The sequence below is a fragment of the Miscanthus floridulus genome, chromosome 14 (genome assembly GCF_019320115.1).
Source record: "Miscanthus floridulus cultivar M001 chromosome 14, ASM1932011v1, whole genome shotgun sequence".
Classification (NCBI taxonomy): domain Eukaryota; kingdom Viridiplantae; phylum Streptophyta; class Magnoliopsida; order Poales; family Poaceae; genus Miscanthus; species Miscanthus floridulus.
In genome coordinates, this window is record NC_089593.1 from 17,219,476 (window position 1) to 17,240,503 (window position 21,028).

General features: G+C 43.9%; 1 protein-coding gene across 5 annotated transcripts; it reads right to left on the minus strand.

Annotated features, from left to right (window-relative positions):
• Positions 1 to 160: 160 nt before the first annotated feature.
• On the minus strand, positions 161 to 7,166 carry LOC136504582 (pentatricopeptide repeat-containing protein At5g65560-like). 5 transcript variants are annotated; one of them, XM_066499532.1, is made up of 6 exons: positions 4,065 to 7,166; positions 2,263 to 2,454; positions 1,955 to 2,059; positions 1,646 to 1,852; positions 1,186 to 1,481; positions 161 to 1,120 (listed from the first exon to the last, which is right to left on the minus strand). In XM_066499532.1, the coding sequence occupies exon 1, from the start codon at positions 7,026 to 7,028 to the stop codon at positions 4,071 to 4,073; it is 2,958 nt and encodes a 985-aa protein (XP_066355629.1). In that variant the 5' UTR covers positions 7,029 to 7,166; the 3' UTR covers positions 161 to 1,120; positions 1,186 to 1,481; positions 1,646 to 1,852; positions 1,955 to 2,059; positions 2,263 to 2,454; positions 4,065 to 4,070. The 5 variants fall into 5 exon arrangements, with proteins under 5 accessions (XP_066355629.1, XP_066355630.1, XP_066355626.1 ...); XM_066499533.1 differs by having other exon boundaries at positions 1,186 to 1,460; positions 2,263 to 2,468; positions 4,065 to 7,165; XM_066499529.1 differs by having other exon boundaries at positions 2,263 to 2,468; positions 4,065 to 7,165.
• Positions 7,167 to 21,028: the final 13,862 nt, after the last annotated feature.

Genomic DNA, 21,028 nt, shown 5'->3' on the forward strand with positions numbered 1-21,028 from the left:
ATAAAGTTTTATGTATCATGGACCGTAGGCCATACATAGCATGCGCCGACCCTACTACAATGGGATAACTATAGTGCAATGGGTATTGTGGTACTACTCCTTAGCATAGAGGTAACATTCCAGACGTACTTGAGCATGGTTGAAAACATTACTCCTAGAAGACCTACAATCTCATACGTTTCTTCAGATGTTTCTATCAACACAGCTCAAATCTTTCTGTCGTGCAGAGTGAGTTTACAAATTTAAGAAAAACATATGACACATACATACGGACTTGCATTGTGAAACTAATATGCAAGACACCCAATACGAATAAGATAGTACAATAATGACTTCACTACCAAAATTGTTGATTGGATAATAAAAAGTCTGCATGATAGTAGTAACGTAATTGTAGCGACTCTTACAAACCGAAAATTCAAGCACTTTTCAATATTTAGATAGCATGCGTGTATATATGCCGGCATGCTGCTGGCCTCTATGCTCCAACCTTCTGCCTCAACTCATCAAGAATCTCGCAATAAAGTCAATGCACTTCTTTTTCAGCCGGCGGCAGTTCTATGTTTCAGCACAGATCCAAGTGGCAGCAACTGTGTGCACTGATATATTATCCCACAGCTTTACAGCACACAAAATCTCGAGGCAATCCAATGCGAACCGGTCTGCTGCAGCTAGAAGTGCCAAAACATGCCATCCTCCGGGGCCCAGGGAGTCCCCGATCTCGTCATCGGCAGGACAAGCATCAGTGTACATGAACCGAAGCATGACTTTGAACGTCGCCGGCGCAATGTCATGCAAGATGATGGATGACATGTCCGCTTCCGCCATGGAGCCCAGGAGTTGCACCTTGAAGACCGGCGAGTGGGCGGCAAGCACAGCCCGGTGAGCAAGGTACTTGCAAATCACCTTGCAGGCGGAGCAGACAAAAATACGGTTCAATACTCACATCACATGCATATATCACAGGGAAGAACACTTTTCTAGGAGAATTTAGCCAGATCGAAGATGCCAAAGTTAATTTCTTCTGAGAATTTGCTATTGGAAAATGATAAATCCTTTGCTCGTGGTGATGAAGATAGTTGGCCAACTCTTGAGGATCCAGCATTGCTTCTGGCATATTCTGGAAAGAAACAGAAGTCAATAAAAAAACAAGAAACAACTGAACAAGCAAAGCACAGTGATAACCTCTCGTTTAGCAGATGTCACATTGTTTTCTGTCTCTTTCCTCACTGTTGCATTTCGTGAGATCGGTACAACAGAAGGTGCAGTTGCAGCCAGGATAGCTAGAGCTTCCTTGTGTCTCCTCTCTGAGTTTCGCGCTTCTTAGCTTCCCTCAGATCATGAAGAAACTGATTCACAATGATATGATCCCATTTTCTTTTTTTGTTGAAAGAATCCAACTCATAAGAAATATTCCGGACAACCTTGAGTATCAAATCTTCCGCAAGATATAAGACGGACTGAAATTTCGATTCAGAAAGCTGAAGAAATATAAACACATCTAACCAGTTCATTTTAGCACTGTGAAGACTAATTATTAAAATAGTACTGCAGCAGCAAGGGAATTAATAAAGCAGGCAACAACCAAAACCATCTTGTATGGCTGCATAAGGAATAATAATGTACATGACAAATGAAAACTTACCATGTCCCTGCTTCATAGAAATAATACTGTCGAGTAGCCTGGATTGTAAATAAACTATCCCCTTCTATTTCATCATCAGGTGAATGCTTGAGAGTATATGATGATTTTGCTTTACAGACTTGATCCAGGGCAGCTTTGTCTGCTAATTCCCAAGTTTTGCTGACGAACCACCAAGGTCCTCATCATGAAGAGAGCAAGATAACTCTCCTACTCAAATTGGGAGAAAATAAAGTTGATTTTTAGATGCGAAAAAAAGAAACAGGCAATGGATTCTGTTTAATTGACATGAAGGAGGCAGCAGGAATTTACCATGATAACCATTTTTCTGTATTAGTTTGCTCCAAGTTATTACTCCACAAACCTTGCAACAATTTCTCAATGACAGGATAAATATAGCAGCAGTAACCATCCATGCTACATGGGGAAAAAAGCAGGATTAAGTTATTTATCCATTCAAATGAAACACTGCCTGTAATAATGTGTGAGAAGGTCCCAGTGTATCAAAGTAACTAAAGCCTGTGTACACACATGCCTGTAATGGAGAGTGGAAGAGGGGAAAGGAAGGGGGGAGGGGGAGAGAGGAGCGAGAGAGACATCAGGATTGGGGGTAGGCATACTTGAGAAAATGCCGGACAGAAATCTGATTTAGATCAGGATCAGGACATCTATGAAAGTCATTTTGAACTAAATCACCCTTATTAGCATTATCATTTCCTGGAAAATGATGATCAATTGATGAAATGGCTTCCTCCTGTCCTGATTGAATTGTAGCAGTGGTAAGTTCTTACTTTCACTCCTAAGCAATGCCCCTGTTCATAAATACCTGAGGAATCAACAAGTCTATAAAATTAATGAAACTGAGGCTTCATTGCTCTGGAGTAGTTTAATCTTCAAAAAGGGATAATCAGATGCTCGACTCCCAAGTTTTTTTAAAAAGAAAAAAGAAACAGAAAAGGCAGGCTGCCATGCCCAACACTACCAAGAAACTTCTAAAGCAAGTATATCAAAACGGTACATCACAGTTAGCACTGGCACACTAATAAACAATAGCACCATATCTAAGGTCATGTTGGTTTGTGCTGATGCTTTTCAAAAACTGGCTTTTAAATGATGTCACTGCTTCTAGAAAACCTGTTTCTTGAAATGTATAATATATGTAATACCCCTCAGATTATAATCCCTTAGAACTTAGAAGTCAACATAAGTTCCTACAGACCCACCTTCTAGCTTCTAAATTTCTAATAAAAACAAAGTGTTGCTTCCCAAAAGCCGATTTCAAAAGCTAGCTGTTTGCTTCAGCTTTCTGCTTAGGCAAAAGGCAGAAACTGGCTGAAATAAACAGAGCCTAAGTATCACACATTAGCTATCATTTTATACAGGCTGTACACAGTAATGAAAATTGGCAAATGATAGCTTATTCAGTCGTGACCTGTTGAAAAAAAAAGAGAATAGAACTGCTATAAATATTGAGCATTGTAGCTACAAGAGAGAGAAATGTCACCCAGAATAAATGGTAAAGCCTAACTTCATGTCAGGAAGCATACTATGGGTCTGTTTGGTTCAGCTGTGTGCCATAAATATTAATGAGGAGTATTTAAACTTAAAGTATTCGACAGTATCTAAAATCATTTCATGACATGGAATACTACTCTTTGTTTTAGCTTCATCTGCAAGACACGTGCACAATTACTAGCAAACAAGAACTTAGGCACAATCTATCAGGACACAGCTACAGAGCGAAACAATTCTTGTTAGATCCATCAGCGTATAAAAGAACCGTGCAAAACTACAAACATAAGCACTAAACAGGAAGTTTGTTTTTTTTAAAAAAAATTACTGAAGTAGACATTACACGCTGGAGGGATTGTCAGGGAAAGAAGAACACGATTGCCTAGAATTACCAAGTTATGTCATCAAAACTATTCACCACCTGGTTGTTTATCAAATCAACATGAATATGATACAGCTAAGTAGTAAACATCAAATCGTAAGCAGTAGAATTTCAGTATCTGATTACCACTGGCACTAGAATGACACAACCATAGAGAAGGAATAATCTACTCAGACTAGTTGTCCACCGAAGGCTTTTGCATACACTTTTACAAGACTAACAGCCAAGCAAAACATTACCTAAGGTTGAATTATCGATTGATATACAGACCAATAAGAATTGGAATATTCCCAAGCTTGATCTTCAATGGAATCATGAAGAAAATGGATGAAAGAAGCTATGTTGTTCCAGTTTTGAGGCAACACGCATTTTGATAAAATATGGTATGAACAGCATACTCCACATGATCTGTGGGACCACTAACCATTATATCGGATGACCCAGATGAAATGGATGATTTCTAAATGTTGAGCCTGGCACACAGAAAACAGTTGCGCACCGTGGGAAAGAATAGAAAATGAAATTTACCATCGGTCAGGCAGCTTCTCCTCTGAGTTCATTAACCACACTGCCAGAAGCCTCATGAATGTTATCAGTCACCATTGAATATGTCTCAGAGTCAATCCGACAATGTCTATTCTCCATAGCAGACAGCAACTGTGAACAAAAATCCACATGGCCAGCTTTGAGCAAACCATCATTCAAAATTTTCCATGCAACTTCATTATGATTATAGTCCATTCCTAGTAAGTCACAGAACAGTGATTTAGCCTGGTCATAGTCCCCCTCATCACAGAGCCCTATAATAAGATAGTGGTAGGACTCGAGATGAGGCTGAAACCCAAATTCTATCATGTCGGAAACAAATGACACGGCCTTTTCAAAGAGCTTGATATCACAACAACACTTGATAAGCATTGTGTATATCTCTTCATTGGGAGATATATCTTTTCCACGCATATGATCAAGAAGCACACATGCTTCTTCTAGACGTGTTGCTTTGCAGAATCCTGCAATGATAGAACTGTATGTCACTGCTGTAGGATTTAAGCCATGCTTCACCATCCTTTCAAGAAGCTGCCAAACTGTGTCCAGCTCAATCCAGTTCCACATGCCAGATGTGTCTACATAATGAGCATTAACCAAACTCATGTTTAGAAAATGCTTGAGCAAAAGCCAATAAGTCCAGTAATTTGGCTCACATGATGCATCTATCATGCGCTTCAGAGTAGAAAATGCACGATCCATATATCCCATATGCCCACAACCATTAATGAATACATTATAGGTTACCACATCAGGTGCGACACCATCTCTTTCCATTTCCCCAATTAGATGCTCAGCCTCCTCTATTCGACCTATCTTGCAGTACGAGTTAATGAATACAGTATATGTGATTGCACTAGGCTTATGTCCTGATGAAATCATTTCATTGAACAAGCTCTTAGCATGGTCATGCTTCCCTTCTTTGGTCATTTCACTGATGATTATTGTATAAGCAACAATGTTACACTTGACTCCACTTAGGGTCATCTGATCCAGTATAGACAAAGCTTCATTCAACTTCTTTTGTTTACATAAAGCCTGCAACAGTACACTATATGTGTACGAATCTGCCTTACAACCCTCATTGACCATCTTCTCTATAAGGACGGCAGCAAAGTCAGTATTGCCTGCCTTGCTAAAACCATCAACTAAGGATGTATATATTACCTTTGTGAGGACGACTCCCTTCCTGACAAGAAATGAATAAGCTTCTTCAGCTCTTCCAGACTTGCATAGTGCATCAGTTAGGACATTGTATGCTTGCTCATCAGGTGTCACACCATTCTGCTCCATCATTTCAAATAACCTGAAAGCATTATCAAATTCATGTTTTTTGCACTGGCCTTGAATCAGAGTAGTATAAGTGATAACACCAGGAGTTATCCCATCCTCTTGCATTTTAGTTATTAAAGCCATTGCCTTATGAAGCTTTTGATCCTGAATTAACCCATATATCAAAGAACTGTAAGTCCAGGCATTTGGACGGCAACCTTCATGTTCCATCAATTTGAAGACCTCTAGTGCAGCACCAACCTTCCCAACCTTGCAATACCCATCAATTATAGAGGTGTAGATGACAACATTAGGAGCTAAACCATTTGCAAACATCTCGTTCAGCGTCTCTTTAGTTTCTTTTAATCTATGCTTCTTGATGAGGACATTGATCAACACTCCATATGCCTGTAAATCAAGTTTGCAATTGCTTGATATCATGCTACTCTTTACCCTGAGTGCATCATCAATCCTTTCAACCTTGCAATACCCATTAATAATGTTAGTGAATGTGATAACTGTAGGCGTGAAGCCCCTCGCAATAGCGCCATTCAGCAATTCTTCAGCTTCGTCAGGCTTCCCACCACATAGGCCATAAATCAGAGTGTTGTATGTCCAGTCATCTGGATTACACCCATTTCGTTCCATCAGTGCCTTAATCCCCAATGCATCCTTCATCCTTCCTGACTTACAGTACCCATCAATCATTGCATTATACGTCCAAACACTTGGAACCACCCCTCTCAGAGGCATTTCATCAAGCAACCTCCTGGCATCATGAATCCTACCCTCCTTACAAAGACCTTTGATCAAGAGTGTATATGTGTGCAGATTCAGGGAGCACCCATCTTGTACCATCATGACCAGAAGCACAAGTGCCTCCCTTACACACCGTGCTTCACAGAGCCCCTGAATCAGAATGGTGTAGGAGTACTCGTTCCTCCTGCAACCCATCAGCGGCATCATCATAAGTAACCAGCAAGCCTTTCTCAAGTCACCTGTTCGGCAGTACCCCAGCAACAATGCATTACATGTGTATGTATCCATCTCCATCCCAGACTCCCTCAACAGACGGAAATACCGGTGTGCTATGGCGAGACTGCCCTTCTTGCAGTATGCCATGATCATAGTGTTGTAAGTCACTGTGTCTGGCAACAATCCCTCCTGCACGAGGTGCGAGTACAACTTCCCCATATACTCCGTCATGTCGAATCGAAGCAACGATCTGAGCGCCAAGTTGTAGCACTTTGGGGACAGCACGAGTCGCTTACCACCCACTCGACGGATTGCCTGAATTGCGTCGACGGCCTCGCGCATGTCCTCTGCGGTGCCGGAGCAGCTGATCATGGAGACGACGAGCTTGTCGTAGTTGGCGGGCGCGCGGCGGCGGGCGAGGAGCTGGAGCAGCGCGGCGTGGGAGGCGGCGGTGTGGCAGAACCCGGGGCGGCGCGCGACCCACTCGAAGAAGGCCAGAGCGGTGGCCGGGTCGAGGGGGGTCACCGGGGCGCGGAAGAGGTCGGCCACGTGCGCGGCCGTCACGGAGGGGGCCAGCCGCTTGAAGGCGCGGCCCTTGTTCCAGCGGCGCGTGGAGATGACGCGGCCGAGCTCCGTGACGATGTCCGGGGTGGATGTGGAGGCGGCGGCGGAGCGGGGGACGGGCGGGAGGCGGCGCATGGTGGCGGCGGCCTTTAGGGTTCAGGGTTCTGCGGGGCGGAGGCGACACGGAGGCGGCGGCCGCGGCGAAGCGGAACGAATGCCGAATTTTTTACAATTTAACCCTTTTTTTTTAAGTTTCTCACAAATAGATCACTGGCGGAAAGAATTCCGAAAATGGAGACGCCAGCGTTTCTGGCGCCGAGGTCCTGAGAACGGTGAACGCCCTGGCAGGGCTGGCGCCGAGCTTGGCGCCAAGATCTACGGCGCCGAACTCGACGCCATAGCGACTGACGTCGGGCTCCCAGCATTTAACCCTGGCACAACCTTCCTGCCCGAGCGTTCTTTCTCTTCTTTCTCCTCTCTCTCGGGTTTTTTCTCTCCCCACTTCACTCTACCTCACGAATCGGCATATTGGACCTTGAAAACCTTTATTTAATCCGTAGATCTTCGAGAGCAAGGTATCATCGTTCTTCTCCTAGTTTTTTCGCATCGATTCGGTATATATTAGTCGGATTTTTCAACCTAAGAATCGTCATCACTTAGGGTTTCATTGTATCCCTCAAAATATATATTATACAACCGTTGGATGATGCCAAGGCGTGAAAAAAGCTAGCAAATCTAGACACATGTAGTTATGTTATGGGTTTATTGTTGTACATCAAATAGGAAACCTTAGGTTTAGGGTTTAATATTAACTGCTTTGGTTTCTTAGAATGAAATTGGTTGTATTGTAGTTATGGTTCTTATTGACATTTATTTGTGATATTTTGATTTATGTTTGTTAAATTATATTCGTTTTGTTAGATGTAAGAAATGTTTTGGGAGGAGTTTTGGCGAAAACGGGGTTGTCCTCGAGAATTATACCACGACGCGTCTAGCAAAGATGCCCCCGTCCCTCCCGACCTCCCTGTCCTTAACTGTGACTGTGGTTTTTCGGCCCATGTTTTTCAATCGAAACATCCGAACACTGCGGCATGTTGCTTCTACACATGCAGTCGTTGTGATGTAAGAAATTGTTTCCACTATTCTTTTTCTTTATTTGTGTAAGTATTCTACTAATATTTTGTTGGAATCTCATTGTGTAGGACTATGAGAGGTGCTTTTTCTTTCAGTGGATCGATGGTGTAGATAAGTTTGATCCTAGGTACCTCCTCTTTGACGATTGGTTTAGAGGGAGACATCTACGTGAGCACTTCAAGCGGTGGGTTCCATCCCCCCTAACCCTCCGCCAATGACGGCTAAGGAGAAGCACCTAACCGCAGTTAGACGACTCGAGGAATCTCCTCTATGCGATTACGGAGATCGAGCTACGATAAATCCTGAGAATACGTTAGAGTTTGTGTGTCCAAACAAGCATGAAGTAAGTGCAAAGTGTATGTGTTCAAATCTTGAGCTATATGTGTTCATGTACTAATATCTCATTATTTAGGTGTTTTCAATGGCGAAGTGTCGTTTTAAAGAATAGTTGTATGATCCTAAGAACCAATGGCCGAAAGAACCGCGAAGGATTAAGAAAAAGAAAAAAGAAAGGGTAATCTACAAAGCACCTCCTGTCATGTACGAATATGGTGTTAAATCCAACTATGGCCTAGTCTCTTTAAGCTTGGAATAGACCATTATTGCGGCCATATGATTGAGTATGATGAGGTTCATTATTTTTGTGGTAAACATGGAATCGTATTTTGTTTCTTTTGTTAAGACATATATGATATAATATTTCTTTTGAACAGAGCACTAGAAAATGCATGTGAGAATGTTATGATGGTCAAGCTAAGTTCTTGAATGAACTAAAAAAGAGGCAACTAATTGTACGAAAGAGGGGATATGGACCTGACTACGTCAACCTATTCGTTAAACATCACAAAGAAAAGATGCGTGAGTTTGCTAGACAGCGCGGTATTTGCAACCCGATCGATGTTGGGCTTAACAAATGGGGATTGAAGAGGCGGATGACATTAAAGGAGGAGAGGGCAAGGAATGAGGCAAAAGAGGAGACAAGAGTACAGATGCAGGTCTTGAACGAGCATGTTGCTACATTATGTGTCAGTGAGTACTTGAAAGCCTTTTTCCGTTGTCTGGTTTTAAATGTAATATAATCGCGTTGCTAACTGATTGCATTTTATACATGAAGGGATTGATTGCAGCGAGGAACATGCCGCAGAGGTGGCTCATGCAAGGTATGAGGAGAAAAAGTTAGATGAGCATAGATCGTGAGCTGATCGCACCGTTCAATCACCGATTGTGTTGTCTGATAAGGGGGACGAGAATGAGGACGACACTGGCAGACTGAGTGAGCTCATTGCTCTAGCAAAGGCGGGCATGTAGACATAGGAGGCTGAGAACGACACTAGCAGACTGAGCGAGCTCATCGCTCTAGCAGAGACGGGCATGCAGGTGAAGGAGGCTGAGGACGACACTGGCAGACTGAGCGAGGTCATCGCTCTAGCAGAGGCGGGCTTACAGGCGGAGGAGGATGACGACACGTTCTTTACTCAGGCCGCAGCGACTGTAGATGAAGTGGAGGCCTCTTACTACTTGCTGTAAATTTTGTAGTCCTAGGGTAAGTTGATAAGTAGAGTAGCGATTAGCCTTATTGTATCATATATAGCGTAAATCAGCAATGGGAGTAAGAATACCTGTAGTTGCTATAATAATGTGTGCCATGTTTCAAACTTATTATCAGTAACAATAGATAGCTTAGTACCATGGTCGGTAGCACTAGCTCAGTAGTTAGACAGAGTTACTTTTGTTTTAAGAGTTGTTGTTGCTATATTACTAAGCATTACATCATCATTTCATGCGTGTAGATCGCGAGCTGGTAGAATTCGTACCCATCAACGAACAGTATGACGGGGTGATTGAGGAGTACGAGGAGGAGATCCTTGTGTAGGAGGGAGCCCCAGAGCCATTTGGTGCTGATCTTACTGACCCGTCGCCTGTCCGAGGCAAGCCCCGGTGCATAACCCCTATTTTAATAATCACTGAAAATATATATGTGATGTATACATAAGTTACAGGCATTTTATGGAAACTACATGCATAAATATATCTACCCATGAATCCTACTAGTACAGGTCAAGTAGCTGCTATGCTCAGGATATCGGTAGCATGAGTAACCTACCGTTACTCGTAAATAGGTGATAAAATATGATCACTCATGATAAAATGGTGGAAAGGAAAATGATGACCGAGCAGGGATATAGTTTGAGTACTTGTGGGTGTAAAGGGTTGTGTCCTGTGGCTAAGAGGGCATAGATCGGTTACATTTTTTTCTCACCATGCATGCATTTTGGCCACTCTTCTCTCCTTTCATCGTATCCTCTTAGTGGTGCCTCTTTAGTAAAATCAATTTTGCTCTCAACTGGGAACCTCTCATAAAGAGCTTCCTCAAAGAAATCGGGACTAAGAGGACCCTCTCACCCCTGGTAGTTCCCTTCCCCTTTCCTTTCTCTCTAGATGACCCTCCAGACATTGGTACTGCAACAAAAGAAAATGTTGAGGAGTGTTTTTCTTCCTTGTTGTGTGTGAATGAGAGGGAGTAAGTGGTTATTTATAGGTTGAGAGGAGGAATGGAGGCCTCTCAGTGTGCCATGTTAGCGATCCGTATGCATCTTCACCTAAGCCCTTGGATCAAACAATAATAAGATGGATGGTGAAGATAGAGTGGAGTTGTGCTTCCTTGTATGCCAATACTATGTCAGTGATGTGATAAATTGCTGCTGTCCCTGTATCTGAAAAGTCTATTTTTATTATCTAAAAACCATAGAATCATTCACTATTGCTTGGTAACCCTAGATTCATCTACAAAACGTATGTACGATACGTTTGGATTATACACTTTCTAATAAATTTATAGTTAATATGTGTACTACATTTGTGCCTTTTTAGCAGTGTAGTATGATTATTGTTTCATGAAAAAAAATCATAAGAGTTTCCCTTGTTTTAGGAGCATCCACAGTTATAAACAGAGACATCATTATATATTCTAAACATTGAATCATCCAAGGAGCAAAATGCAACCACAACGAACATCACAACCAACATAATATGTCCTGCACAGTCCAAATAGTTCACAATGTCCTTACAGTCACAAATAGTTACAGAAAAGTAAATACAAAATCCATAATAGTGCATACTAACAACTACCATATCCCTCACTGCCTCCTACTCTTGCCCTTATCCTTGTGACCGAGAGCGCTCGTACCTAGAGTGTAAGGGTCACGTGGACGGCATTGCCTAGTGCCTAGAGATGATGTAGGATGAGTCGAGGGAGTGTCATGGAGCTGAGAGAGGCCAAGCTCCTCGTGCCTCTTGTCCACGTCGTCGTCGTCGTCGTCTTCCTCATCCTCGTCCCTGTCCCCTGTAGCTACTTGACTAGAGAAACCCAAGCCTCCTCTGCCTACAGAAGGAACGTACACGTCTTGCGTTGTGTCTGTCCTGCAACCATAACGACCAGCCACACGACGTAGACGACGTGACAACCTCTGTTGCACAAAACTATGTTAACTGAAAGAATCTAATGTATTAATGATATGTTTGAAAGAATATTTTTAATCTTACGTCCAGGAAGCCAAGTATGTAGTCGTCATTGACTCTCGGCCGAACGCGCTCGATCTCTTCAACTGAGCATTTGAGTGTATTGCCCTACAACAAAGTTCTCAATAATAATACTTCTAAACAGATAGCAATATGTTTTATTTTCTTTTGTACAAGAATCTAACGTATTATAAGGGTTATACGGCTCGAAGGTTACACTAACTATAATAGATAACTCCTAATGTTGATCCAAGAACGCCTAATGTATTGTTATGCAACTTAACGTACAAAAATAAGGCAATTGGCTTACCACTCTATCCAAGATTGGTCCTGTCTACACCTGCCTTCCTGCACGAGTCGACTGGTCATACGCCGTGTCTTCATCGTCGAAGGACTCGATATCGGCGTAGTCAGCTTCGGTCCACTGTAGCCTCAGCATGCACCATGTCGCACGCTAGTACCAAGCTTGGTACCGCCTAAACTGTTCAGTGACTAGGTTGTCGTGAATTCTTAGGCCTAGCATCTTCTGACAGTCTTGGAGCGTGACTGTCATCTCCCTAAAAGGTAGGTGGAAGCTGTGAGTCTTCGGCCGCCACCTATATTTAAGACAAAGCAATATTAATTATCAAAAAGTCAATCGCATGAACAAATGACCATGAATGGAGGCAATGATTCAATTTAATACCTGTCAACCAGCGCAGTTATGGCCGCTGAGTTGAACTTGGGCAACCCACGACGAACCTAAAAAGAGATTACATCCAGGCCAGCTCTTTGTAGGAAAGGAGTGTACCTGTCGTCGTACCGCATGTCCAAGAACCCACTATGGGTTCTAGGACGAAGGAGCAGAAGGTCATGTATCGAATAAAACATAGTCTCCTATTACTTTACGAACACATGTACATTCACCAAATTTTGAACAAAACTTATAGATTATTACCTGCCCCAGCGCTATGAGATGTCCTCGGTGGGTCGCCTCGCACGTCGGGTCGAGCAGGTGGAATTGCTCCATCCTACAAAAAAGTGAATGAATTAGAATTTCAATATACAATGAAACATGAACTTACAAATGTATAAGTAATTGACACCAATACAAGCATAAAAAGAGACATGCATAATTAATTAAATGAAGACGACAAATATAAAATAATAAAATGAACCAATAGTCGCACCTCACTAATCTACTAATGGCAACTTTGTGAATTGTGGCCAAGTCTACCACACTTGCTGCACTCGTACTGCTCGGGGTCAGTAACAAATGGAGTTCCTCTCCCACGCCTCGTTCTTTCGGGTATCTGATCCATAACCATCCTATGCCTCGTCCTCTACCTTGAACCACGCTTGTTCCAACGGTAAGCTAGATCCGCAATGTACTTTGGGCCATCATATGGAGGCCACTCTCCAGGGTCCTGGAAAGGCACGAAGCGGGGGCTCCATGTGTGCACAAGCGTGTCGACACTGAACTCATAAGGTATCCTCCTCTCGATATTATAGTTGCGATGCCTAGCTGCTACCACCAAATGAGAACATAGAAAGTGGTACTGCCTTGGTTTACCATAAGTGCACTTGAAATCTTGAAGGACAACCATATGTATCCTTGACTCTCGGACCTCGCCGTCGGACGTTGTACTGCCCCTATGCTCGACCTGATAAGTCCCTGTGGTGTGGTCAAAGCATGCAGCCTCATGTGTGCTAGTCCTTTCTCTTGTCTTCTCTAGGTGTGCCTTTGGTTTTGGAGCCCATATCTCTCCATTACTCCGCAACTACAATGCATGGGCGTGTCTATCGTTGAACCAGGCAACAAGCTTATAGAAGGCGAATTGAACGATTGCATTCATGGGCATACCACGTATCCCCAATAGCAACTTATTGAATGACTCTGCCATGTTGCTACACTAAAACTCGTACCTCCATCCACCGGCGTCGTGAGCTCTCGTCCATTTCTCTAAATCCCTCATCAAACCTGTGAGCCATTGTCTGCCTTCTGCATTTGATGCGGTTTTGACCTGCTCCAACTTTTCCTTAAAGTACTTGTCCTCAAGCTGTTGAACAACCTCCTAGAACAGATCAAAGTTACCCTTGACACCATCCTTCCATAGTAGATTCTCGACAAGGTGCTGAGTACACCAACAATGGTGCAAAGGTGCATACCCTTCTATCTGCTCTCGCATGGCATTAAGTATGCCCTAATGCCTATCAGATATGACGCCAACCTCCCTGCCAGGCCTAACCACATGTATCCAGACTAGCCTCAAGAACCATCCTCAACTATCATTGTTCTCCTTCTCAACCAAAGCAAATGCCAAAGGAACTAACTTGTTGTTCGCGTCACAGGATATGGCTATAAGAAGTGTGCCCTGATATTTACCAATCAAGAACGTACCATCAATGGAGAAGATGGGACAACAGTGCCTAAAGGTCTCCACACACTGAGGGAAGCACCAGAAGGCACGGAAGAATATTTGCCTCCCATTCTTCCATGCATTAGGTTTTGGAATGTACTCATAATGCATTCCTGGATTCACCGCTTTGATTGCATTGAAAAGAACTGATAGTTGCTCATACCCATCCTCCTAGTCCCCATATATCATCTTCCACGTTCGCTGCTTAGCTCTCTATGCTTTACCATAAGTTATGACATATCCTCCATACAACGCCTCAACGGTCCTGATAATTGTCCTCACCTTCATGTTGGGTTCTCCGTGCAAAATTCCCATCAACCGCTTGGCAATGAGGGTAGATGTCAACTGCTGATGCCTCAGTGTCAGCTCATGGTCAGCACAATTGTGTGGCCCAACAACTTTTGTGATCTTCCATTTTCCGATTACCTGTTGCTTCCTTACACAAACCCTCCATGGGCAGCGTTCCTTGTTACACATAACTGTGTAACGGCGCTCCTCATATGAATGCAATACCCTGTAAGGCCTCTTTCGTATCACTGCAAAAGCCTACAACCACCTCTTCAAAGCAGGGAGGTCATTGAACACCCTCCCATTCTTAATTACCATATTAGGACTGGCCTCAGGAGCTTCTAGGAGCTCATCATCACGTCCTTCTGCAAACACCTGATCAGAATGAGCAAGATCGCTGAACTCATGAACTCTAGGATCACGGTGGCTGAGAAAGATACGCCTCATCATCTCAACATCACTCTTCGTTAGCTCTCCAACAGGGCGATCATCATCAGAATCAAGAGTCCTAGCCATCTCATATGGCTCCAAATCATGCATAATTTCAACACTATTGGAGCCACGGAATCCATCTCCAAAGTGCACTTGCGCAGCAACAGAGGGCACATCCACATTCTCAGGAATATCTCCTACAACATCAGTATAGAAATGAGGAAAGAATGAAAGAAATAGATGTAAGGAATGGGGTAAGCTCCCAAAAACCATGCGGTTAAGACACTTACTCGGATAATTTTGTATCAAAGGGATCTCATAAGGAGGATCTGCCACGAAAATATGAGTCTGACAACTATCTACAAATACCGCATTGGGGGCAGATTGAGCATCGGGAACCGTAGGTGCAATCTGCACATGCAGGTAAGGTTCTAGAACGGGAGGGTCGATGTGTACTTGATGATCCATTGCTGGGGTAAACCCATGACGGATGGGATCAACTAACACCCGACGCACAACCACTCCAAACATTGCAGCTAGCTCTTCATAGCTGATCTCACATAGTTCTCCCACTGATCCGCACAACCAATTGAGATCATTCGTCTAAAGATGTTCGGAGGAGAACCTAGGTGCAGTACACCATCAACTGCAATGTCATCATTTCCAAGGCAATGCAGCTCCTCCCGAGACTTTGCAACCATCTCACTAAATGAAGGCATATCATTGAATAGCACAGGCACGCTTTGCATATCAAGAAACTCAACATATCCATAGCGATCGCTTTCAACGGTGCCTCCATGATATATGGTCGCTAGGTTGTCCATCTAGTTCAAACACATAATGAAACACATATCCTTTAGTCAAAATTAGACGATAGATAGTACCTAACAAGTACTTTCTAGCTACAAACTAAGTAATCAAGATAATAACTATGTATATATATACAGTGTACTCACTAAATAGCTAGATCATATGTAGTTAACTAAATATGTAACTACATATCTAAGTAGCTATCTAACTATATCTATGAACCTATGTATCTATGTTACTATCTATCTACATATATATATCTCACTAGATCACTACCTGAGTCATCACATTAACTAGTAAATAACAAATGCTAACTAAGTAGGTACATTGCATATTCATAAATTTTACCTTTCCAACGACTGCTCCGCGGATGTCGAAGGAGTCGCGGCGGACGATGGGCTTGGGTCAGGCCGAGGATCCAGACCAGCGGTGGCACGGCCGGGCGCTGCAGGTGGCGGGGTCGGTGGTGGCACGGCCAACGACAGCGATGGCGCGCGACGGGCGTGGGATGCCCGGGGCTCCGCGCGGCGAGTCTGGCTCGATGGGCGCGGGAGGCACATCAGCGCTGGACGGCGGCAAGGCGGGGCGATGCCAGCGGTGGAGGGCTGCAGAGGCAGCGCGGTGGCCAGCCGCGGTCAACGACGCTGTGTGGGGGGCGGCGCAGCCGTAGGGCGCGGCGCTCCTGCACGCCGGGGCATGGCGTGGGACAGGGGGCAGGGGGCGGGGGCCGGTGCGGCTAAGGGGCATGGGCCATCCACTAGGCGCGCGGCGTGGGCCGGCCTCGGGGCGCGCGCGTGGCCATGGTTTCGCAGCGCGGGCGCGCGGGCGTGGCACGGTGGCGCGGCATGGCTCAACACGGGCATGGCGCGTGCGAGGGTGGCGGCGGAGCTCGGCTATCCTAGGGCGAGAGAGGGAGAAGAAGAGAGGAAAGGCGCGGGCCCAATAGATATTAAAGGCTTTGCGCCATTGATGTTGGTGCCGAGCTTGGCGCCAAGATCTACGGCGCCGAGCTCCCTGCCAGGGCCCCCAGGACCATAGCGCCAGAGACGTTGGTGCCTACCTCGGCGCCAGCATCAATGGCGCCGAGCTAAGGGTCCATTTTCAGAATTCTTTCCACCAAGGGTCTATTTGTGAGAAACTTTAAAAAAAAGAGCTAAATTGTAAAAAATTCGAGAACGAATGGCCCGACTCTAATTCCTGTTGCTCTCTAATACTCCACGATATGCCATTATAAAAAGAGAGAATTCTGAGCCATCGTAAAATATTGCAATTACTTATGAGTCATAAAAAAAAGTTTGACGGCAGCATCATTGCTTTTTCCCCTCCATACCACTACCATCAAATTAGACTCTAATAGTGTCAAATTGCAGGTGTAAAAAGCCAAAAATACCCTTAGATCTAAATATGCCATCAATTTTTTAAGCATCTTAACAACTTCAAATGAAAAAAACTCAAAACTAGAAAGTTGTAGGCCTCGTCGAGATCTACAATTTTTATATAAAAATTATCTTCATATATGTCGGGTTCATAAACCCAGGGTCCCTCGTAGACCGGCTTCCCAACCGAGACTCGGCCTAGCAGGCAACATTGCAAACAACGCACAACTCATGGCCCATTCCAAGTACCTAAACAAAAGCCAGAAGGGCGATCCAATCATCGATCGAAAGGCCTAGCTGAGGAGGAACGACGCCCGTTTATGATTCTGGCCCACCTCTCCGACTGGAGCGCTTGCTTCGGTCCCCAGCCCGCCTCCGAGCGGCCTTATAACACCCCGGTGTTAAGCATGTATTAACATTTTGCAAATCATGAGCATAATCATTATTATGCATTCATAAGCATGACATGAAATATAGAATTGAAACATACTAATGAAACATGTATGTTGCAGAGTTTTGTTTTAATAGATTGGATGCTATGTTTATTTTGCCATGTGTGTACCTGGGTTGATCACTTAGACCACTTAGAAGTAATTAGGATGCAATTTGGAGCAAGGTGTATATTCAAAGTTTTCACAAAATTTTGCTTTTAAAAATAATCTTCTAAAATAGGGTTTTTGATATAAATTAACTTTAAATCTATAGTTCAAAATCTAATTGGATTTTGGCCTTACTCTTTTTGGCAAAGTTGTAGAGCTTGAAAAATGGAGCAACTTTTGTTTTTACACCAAATCTTGAAAATGCTTTTTAAGTTGCTCAAAATGATGAATTTGGGGCTGTTTGAATTTAAATTTAAAAAAAAGAGAAGGGAGCCCGGCTTAGCGGGCCGCTCCCTCGCTTCTCGACCCACGGCTGAAGCCAGCCCCGCTTGCCTCCACGCCCGCCGCTCGCTCACCCGCACCAACGTGCGCGCCCGCGCCGACCGCACACAGAGGACGGCCGCCGCGTGGCCGCCGCTCGTCGACGACGGCGTACGGGTGGCACCCCGGCGGGCCCCGCCACTCCACGCGCTCGCCTTCAAGTTCCCCTGTCCGAGCCTCCCTCTCCATTCTCTTATCCACGCCTCGCCCCACTCTCGTGCTCACGGCGGAGCCGCAGCAAGCAGCAGCGCCACCACGCCATTCGCCGGCGACGTGCTCCCCCATCCGTGCACCATTCTTCGATTCTTCCCGCACATTGCTCCGCCTTGCCTTCCTCTTCATCGTCAACCCACCTGCGCCCGCTGGCATCGAGGGTAAGGGTCGATTCGACCGCTTCTTCCACCGTCCACCATGGCCGAGCTCACCGATGCTCGCGCCCACGCAGGCGACTTGCTCTGCTCCCCCTTCTCCTCCTCCTTTCCCTCGTGCTAGCGCCTCCTCGTCTTGGCGTAGCTATTGCGCTCCTTCTCGCATCTTGCCGTGGCTGGAGTCGGCGTTCCTACCGCCTTGCCTCGCCGCCGAGCCACCATGGGCGACAGCAAGCTCGATTTTGAGCTTCTCTAGCCCTGCCGCTTGCACTGCCGTGTCCGCCTTGGCATGGTGGTCACGATGGTGGTGACCTTGTCGCCGGCCACCTCGCCGACGGCGAGTTCGTGCTGGTCAGCGCCGCCTGCCTGCAGCGTGTGGCTGGCAGGTGGGGCTAGGGGGCCCACTGTCAGCCGCTGGGGTGCACGTCTGTGTGCAGATTCGGGTGGATGTAGCATTTTTTAACCGGGATTTTCAGAAAGAATAAAAGAAATGATTTACAGATTTTGTTTAAATGCTTTGGAAATTCATAAATTGACAAATATTGCTCCAAATTTGATAAAATAAATTTTGCTAGGTTTCTTGTGACTAGATCTATCTGTTAAAAATATTGCATGTCAAATTTGTGAAACTTTTATGTGCAGCTTTATTTAAAATGAATAAATGCTGATTTCTTAGAAAATGCATAATAAAATGAATATAGGTCAGAAAAAATATGATTCCAAATTTGTTAATCTCCTTTAGTGATGTACTTTGTAGGAAAAATATATGTCATGCATGTTCTATAGAGAAATATTGATGTGTAGTTCAAGTGCCTTTAATTGATGATTTTTGTTATTTTGATAGAGAGCAAAAATTATATAAAATATGTGTATGATAATTTTTGTGCAGTGATTGTTTACTGTGTAGAACATAGAAAAAATATTAAATCTATTGTTTGACACTTCTCATAGTACAAAGTATTTTCATGCTTAATTATCAACCATAGCTTGTCATTTTTGTGTAGGCTATTTTACTTATCCAAATGCCATGAAAATTTTATGGTAGTCTACTTAGAGTAGTACTATACTACTATAATTTTTTAAGATTTTTATGAGCATCAGAAATATATGTTGTTGTTGTAGCCCTAGTTTAAAATGAAATAAAATAATCTTCTTTAATGCATGTTTAGTTAATAATGTTTGCTTTGGTGTATCTTTGAAGCATCTTAGCTTGCTGTGGTGACTTGGCATGTTAGTATAGTGGTTGTAGTAGTAGTATAGTAGTACATGTTTTTGGATGATATTGGCTACCTTATAAAAGAGCTTTACTTCTACTATGTCCAATAAAGTTAAACATGTTCATCTACATTCCATGCATCATGATCATTACATGTCATCTCTCCGATGCACCTATGCATGAGCACTTATACATCTGCATCATATAGGATCGTAGGAGGAGTTGTTAGTAGCAGTTCAGAAAGAGCAGACCGGGATAGATCCACAAGAAATCCAGGCACAGGAGGTGCCAGAGGAAGAGGAGCAAGAAGAGGACTTGCCCGAGTGCGTGGATCATCACCCTAGTTTGTTCGAGTGAGACAAGCCCCGGAGCATTCTAAGTCTCATACTTTATAAAAGCAATTCTTTCTATATATGAGTTTATATATTGTTGCATTAAGTTATAGGAGTTGATTGAAACCATTGATGCATTTATTACTATCCTTGCCTACCTTATTACCTTTTTACCCTGTTAGGTTGGGATCGAATAACTGCTTAGCCTTGCTTAGACCGGTAGCGATCGGTGATTTCTGGTCACCTACATTTATAGGTGGTTACTGGAAGAATTTAGCTATGAAAAGAATGATATCCTGGAATTAACCTTGTGTGATGAATAATTGGAGACCGGACAGAAAAGTTGGAGGCAACCAGACAGGGTTCTGGGGTGCTGTTAGTTTTCCGTCTGTGTCGATTAAGGACCGATCGTTGCTCGTCTCTCTTGTCATGTTGAACGTATGCCTCACATTTAGCTAGCCGAATAAAGTACCTTTCGACCGTGAAGCTAGTGACACTATTCGAGCCGGGATAAACTCAGATTGGTAGACTAGTGCTGAAGAGGGTATGACGGGGACGCGAAGAGTGAGCTCAAGGTGCATCCTGGCTGTCGGGCGGTCCCTGGGTAGTGTGGTCCATGACTGTTATCCCATGGCTACTTGGAAAGTGTCATTAGTGATCTGTAGCTCACTTGATCGGTGAGTGTGGTTTGTGTGAGAAATAAATCACCAGCTGGTTAGGAATCGATTCGAATCGCCATCGCTCCTGGATAGTGAGCACTTGACTCGAGCTACAACATCGTAGTAATTATGATGAAACACTGATGGTTATCTGGATGATATGGGATATGCTAAATCTAAGTTGATAACTGGATGTTATTGGTTAATCAAGTGATTGCTATAGTATAGGTGCTTACCTAGATGGATATGTCATAATAAAGATGATGCAAAGTACTTAAAATGGTTTCTTCATGATAGCTTATGCTTTTCGCAAACAAGTCAGCTAGCCCACTAAAGAAAGTCTTGCATAATCTTTGGTGTCGCTTTATTTTGGTTTAAGACGGGTAAGTCTAGCTGAGTACCTTCTTGTACTCAGGGCGTTGTTCCCATTGTTGTTGCAGAAGGTCAAATGTACTATGACTATTGCATTAACTGCCTGTACCCGGCGATGGGTGACAACTAGGACCAAGGGCAATGGTCACTCCGTATCTCTCATCTGATGCTTTTGTTGGAGATGACTACCTACTGGCACTGTATCTGAACCAAAAGTGTGTGTGTGGCTTTAAAACTATTTGCTTCCGCTATTTCAGTTTGAACTTGGGTTGTAATAACTTTATGTTCTAAACTCCGATGTATCTAACTG